Consider the following 6,000-nt stretch of genomic DNA (forward strand, 5'->3'; position numbering starts at 1 on the left):
ACACACACACACACACACACACACACGCGCACACACACACACACACACACACACACTGTATGGATCTCTTTTTTTTTTTACTTCAAGATGGCTGCCTTTCCAGCAGCTCCTGTATTTTGTTTTTCTACTTCTTTCTTTCCTTTCCTCTTCCTTTCATAACTTTGCTGCTGTGTTACGTCCGGGTAGAGTGAACGCTGTCGCGAATGGCTGCCGCTGCTCACCCGCATTAAAAAAAAAATAACAATTCTTATCCCGTGACTGTAAAGTGTCTTTGATAGTTTTGAAAGGTGCTTAGAAATTAAATGTCTTCTTCTTCTACTTCTTATCTACTTCTTTTTCTTATTATTATTATTACTTGATGGAATGAGTAAAAATAAGAATGACGCCACAGTGTTGTTGTTGGTGATACTGGAGATGGTATATAGAAAAGTAATTTGTAGGTTTGTTTATTCCGAAGAGCGATAAACACAAACTTTGGGAGGTTTGTCGACACAGGTAGGAAGTCAGTGGGCGTGGCCTAACTGCCACCTAGCAGCAAGTGCAGTGGGACCGAGCGACACACTTGCGCAACGCATATCCGTATAAACAAGCTTTTTTTGTGTATCCCTTTCTCCCATTGTTTAAAATCGGCAGCACTTTTTAGTTAGCAAGATTACTTTTGATCAAAGTAAGATAGATTTTTTTTACTTGCGTGGAAGACGCGATTTCTGTGCAGTGCACGCGCGTCCATCAAGTAAATGTATAATTTTGTGATTATTTAGCAGTCAACGGGTATGCGTTTTAAAAATCTGGGATGAAGTAGCTTCATTTTTTTGAAGCAGGATGGAAATTGCTCTGCGAATTGTCAACTTTTCACTGCTGATTGTTTTCCTCTTCGGTGAGTTTGTGTTTCCTTCAAATACTGTAAAAAAGTGCTATTTCACCGACGTTTGTGTTCTAACCATTTTTAGAATTATGAATTAAGAATGAAAGTCTTTAAAAAATGGGAATATCTACGAAGTTTATAAACTGTTGTGAGAAATTTGGCATGTATCGATCGGAATATTGAGCAAATGGGCGCCAATGCAAACATTTGGTCTTATAGTGACACCGTTGAAGCGTGGGACACAAACACGCAAGTTAAACACATGTTCATGTACTTTGAAATAGTGGTTTCTTTTTTTCTCCCACTTTTTTTTAAACCAAAGTGGTTACTTATTAATCAGGCTGCTGATTAATGATTACAACGCCGATAAGGGTCAAACAGAAGCTCCGTGTGGGAAAAAAAAGATTAGATGACAAGAGCTCAGACAAATGCGAGTTCGCTTGAACGCACCATAGCTTTGTGGCCGCACAGGCTTTTCCAGTTTTCTTAACACAACCTCACAAAGATAATTATTTTTTTCCTGAATTTGGCATTCAACCGAGCATTTGTATAACCCTCTTCATTTTTTTTAAATGAGGGTTTGACTGAGATTGACGGAATTTGTTGCGTTTGCATCACTGTCGAATGTGCAATCTGGATTCGATCAATTTGATTTCACATGCAATACATCGTATTTATTGTTATATGTAGAATACTTCAGACTGGAGTCCTCATTATTAAGAATTGTGTTTGATTAAGTTTGGCATGACACTTTACTTGCTCTTTGAATGTTCTGAATTGCTGATTTCACAACAGTTTCGATCCATTTATGATGCAGCATCACAATCATCTCAAAAGGAAGACAGGAAGTAATAAAATAAGTCAAACTCACGTCAGCGCTAACATGTCTCATTTCCTTGGCGGAGGTAACAAACAGGGCGACCCGAGTTGGGCAACAAGTGAAAGAATGTCATACGGCCGCATTCTGTTCTGCAGATTTCCCTCTTTCTTTTCCTCCACGCCTGATGAAACAGGCGTAGCAGAATGTAACACGGTCAGACGAATGTGTATGGTTATCAACGCATCGACACAATAACCCAAACTAACAAAGAAACACAAGAAAAACATGTTTTTCTTTTAAAATGCTGGTGTTTTTAAAATTTCTGCAACGCACAATAGGAAAAATATTTCTTGTATTTGTAGTTCGGCTATTGACAAGAATACAAATTTCGGGATAGAACGTGGGCAGTGAGCCACATCTTTCTTAACCGCATCTCATTATCTGACCGCGACAGTCAAAAGACACGCTCACCACAATGAACAATACAATTATGAACAAAATAATGAAACCACTCCCCCCTTTTTTTAACAACAAGGAGTACCACTGTAAGCCGATGATGAACAAATGTCATTTCTGTGCCAGCAGCGTGCACGCAAGGCGTCTTCATTGAGCCACTCCGGGCTGTCACGTTGCAAAGATCGCTGGCCGAAAGTACCACCCGGCTGCCGTGTCGCTACCAGGGGAGCGTGGGTGAGAAAGTGGTGCAGGTGACCTGGTATAAGGAGTTGCGCGACGGTAAAAAGGACCAGATCATCACTGCCCATTTCTCAGATGGATACACGGGTACGCAAAGTAAACACAGCAGCATTACGGCTGAATTGTTATTGTTATTTTTTTTTTGTATTTTGACTGTCTTGAGTCAGTCACCAAAACCTTGCCACCATGTTGTCAACACGCAATGGTGCAAATGAATGTAAACATTCACCAAAATGATCCGATAAAAGCTGCTTCAAGGCAGAATAGCAGGATTTGTGAGTCTACTAATGATCGTCGTAAAAGTTGAAGTTAATGGTGCAAAGTGAAACTACATTGGCAGGCAACATTGAAAGACTGGAAAAAAAATGTCTGTACAGTAATACCTCAGCTTACGAACTTAATTGTTTTGCCAGAAAGGCGAAAAAAAGGCGAAAAGTTCATCTGCCAAACATTTATTTCCCATAAGAAATCATTAAAAATGAGAATAATTCGTTCCCTGATCCCCATAAAACATAATTTTCTACTAAATAAGCCTTAAAACTACACAAAATATACCTTATTTTATGTATAATAACTATGCTATTGTATTGTAATTAAAGAAATAAACTGTACTGTATAATAGATATAGAGTAAAGTCTCGCTATATCGATATCGGTTATATCGATAGTACTGCTTATTACGATACTATTTTTATGAACGCAAGGAGAAAATTTACATGCCGCAGGATTGGATATATCGATAGTCCGGTTATATCGATATTTTATCAGACTCCCGAGAATATCTTTATAACGAAACTTTACTGTATATTCAATTCAATTCAATTTGTCCATAGCAAGAAAGGCCACAATGCTCTATAACAAAGAACATACTCGATTATTGCTAAAAAATATATTGTAACTTGTTAAAAGGATTCATGTTTACATGTGAAACAGCTAGCTAGATAGCTAATATGTTTCCTGACCCAATTAGCTATCTAGCTAGCTTTCTATCTATTTGAGTTACTTCCGGGTTGAGTGAACACTGGCGTGTGTGGCTGCCGCTGCTCACCCACAGAAAAAGTTATACTGTGACTGTAAAGTGACCTTGAGAGTTATGAAAGGCGCTTAGAAATCAAATGGATGATTATTATTAGCTATCTAGCGGGCTATCTATTAGCTATATGGCTAGCTAGCTAGATAATTGGGTCAGGAAACATATTAGCTATCTAGCTAGCTATCTGCTATTGGCTATCTATAAGCTAGCTAGCTAGGTTTCTATCTTTTTAAGTTATTTGGTGTTGAGTGAACGCTGGCGCGTGTGGCTGCCGCTGCTCACCCACAGAAAAAGTTATACTGTGACTGTAAAGTGACCTTGAGAGTTTTGAAAGGCGCTTAGAAATCAAATGGATGATTATTATTATTAGCTATCTAGCGGGCTATCTATTAGCTATATGGCTAGCTAGCTAGATAATTGGGTCAGGAAACATATTAGCTATCTAGCTAGCTATCGGCTATTGGCTATCTATAAGCTAGTTAGCTAGGTTTCTATCTTTTTAAGTTATTCGGTGTTGAGTGAACGCTGGCGCGTGTGGCTGCCGCTGCTCACCCACAGAAAAAGTTATACTGTGACTGTAAAGTGACCTTGAGAGTTTTGAAAGGCGCTTAGAAATCAAATGGATGATTATTATTATTATTAGCTATCTAGCGGGCTATCTATTAGCTATATGGCTAGCTAGCTAGATAATTGGGTCAGGAAACATATTAGCTATCTAGCTAGCTATTGGCTATCTATAAGCTAGCTAGCTAGGTTTCTATCTTTTTAAGTTATTCGGTGTTGAGTGAACGCTGGCGCGTGTGGCTGCCGCTGCTCACCCACAGAAAAAGTTATACTGTGACTGTAAAGTGACCTTGAGAGTTTTGAAAGGCACTTAGAAATCAAATAGATTATTATAAAAAATTTTAATAAAATTGCGCAATGAAATATTACACACGCATATGTTTTTTTTCTCAGTAAGTCAGCAAAAATAAGCCATTAGTAAGTTCACAGTGTCTCGCAAGTTGCCAGGTATTGGTATGTCTTATTTTTTTTTATTTTCTGTATTTATTACAATGATTTAAAAACATTTTCCTTCCTTCCTGTCAGAATTCGGAGGTTACGCAAGTCGCATGAGGTTCGAGAGTAACAACCCCACCGCTAACTCAGCACTACTTATTCCCAACACGGAAGAGTCTGATGATGGCACATATACGTGCCATATTTCCACATTTCCCAACGGAAACTTCGAGAGGCGTATCAAGCTCACTGTATGGGGTATGTTTTTAATTTGACTTTATTTTTTTTTTAATTTATTTTTCTGCTCCACCCATTATGTGATTGTTTCATGCAGAAGTGGTTACATAAGGTTGTTGACTATTCACTCGATCTGCTGCCTAAATGGGTTGCAATAGAAAAAAAAAAACAAATACATAAAAAAAATACAGTGATACCTCGCTTTACGAACCCCTTGGCTGACGAACTTTTCGGTTTACGAACGTTAAATTTATGAAAATTTTACCTTGGCATACAAACTATTTTTCGGGTACACACGGAGCTACCACAAAGTGTGATGTGGCCCGTTCTCCTAACAAGAAAATGGCAGCCGGCTTGTTTTGGTCCTCTATTCCCTGCCCCCAGTCTTTGGTTAAAGCCACGTGATTGGTCAAGAACGCAGCAGTGCTTTAAACATTAAAGAGACAGGCAGACGACAGAGAGAGTGACAAAATGGATAGAAAACAGTGAAATTTGGACTCGTTTTCTACTCTATTGATAGTTCAAAGGCAGAGTGTAGACTGCAAGGTTAAAATAAACCGGCCACTCCATTCCGTCAAGCCATCAACGACCATCACAAAGGTAAATAAAACCACTTTTATATATTATTATACAGAACAGTTTATTTCTTTAATTATAATACCATAGCAAATTTATTATACATAAAAAGGTGTATTTTGTGTAGTTTTAAGGCTTAGAAAATTAGAAAGTAGAAAATTATGTTTTATGGGGACCCGGGAACGGATTATTCTCATTTTAATGGTTTTCTATGGGAAATTATTTTTTGGGATACACACTTTTTCCTTACACACTGTCTGGGAACCAATTCAGTTCGCAAGCCAAGGTATCACTGTATTTAGAGACACCGTAGCTTGCTATAAATAGTCTTGCAACTCAACGTGATGAATAACTTGATGAATAATTCCATATATATATTTTATTTTGTAGTTTTTGGGGTGAATCTGATCACCTACCTCCCAAAATGTCCACACACACTCCTCGTTTTGCATCTATGAAGGATGGTCAACAAGCATTTTTTTTTTGTCTACGCCACAATGAAAACTTGTTTAACACTCCAAGACAGATTAATTTGTTGTTCGTGTTGTTGCTGTGTTGACAGGTGAAACAAAACAACCCCAACACAGCAAAAAATTGGCAGAGCTCAGTCATGACCTAAGTAATTACAGCCATTTATAGTCAGGCACAATTAGTTGTTTCAATTATAGAAGAAACATGATGATGCAATAGCATTCCAACTATCTATCGTTAAAGGACAACCGACGTCTCCGGACAAGTTGCGTCCATAATTTGTAAAATGGCTTCAAATGACTTC

The 6,000-nt window shown here is 38.1% G+C and overlaps 1 protein-coding gene across 4 annotated transcripts in view; it reads left to right on the forward strand.

Annotated features, from left to right (window-relative positions):
- The first annotated feature begins 536 nt into the window (after nt 1–536).
- Nucleotides 537–6,000, forward strand: part of nectin4b (nectin cell adhesion molecule 4b) — a 15,122-nt gene continuing 9,658 nt past the window's right edge. For 2 of the 4 annotated variants that reach the window (XM_089009012.1, XM_089009013.1), the window contains exons 1-3: nt 538–877; nt 2,268–2,468; nt 4,503–4,670. In XM_089009012.1, coding sequence (XP_088865138.1) covers nt 823–877; nt 2,268–2,468; nt 4,503–4,670 — 424 coding nt within the window. In that variant the 5' untranslated portion in view covers nt 538–822. Of the gene's footprint in view, nt 878–2,267; nt 2,469–4,502; nt 4,671–6,000 lie in introns of all 4 variants that reach the window. The other 2 variants (XM_089009009.1, XM_089009011.1) reach the window with 2 other exon arrangements.

This window comes from Hippocampus bargibanti, linkage group LG11, assembly GCF_051943395.1.
Source record: "Hippocampus bargibanti isolate YZ-2025 linkage group LG11, ASM5194339v1, whole genome shotgun sequence".
In the NCBI taxonomy this organism is placed as follows: Eukaryota; Metazoa; Chordata; class Actinopteri; order Syngnathiformes; family Syngnathidae; genus Hippocampus; species Hippocampus bargibanti.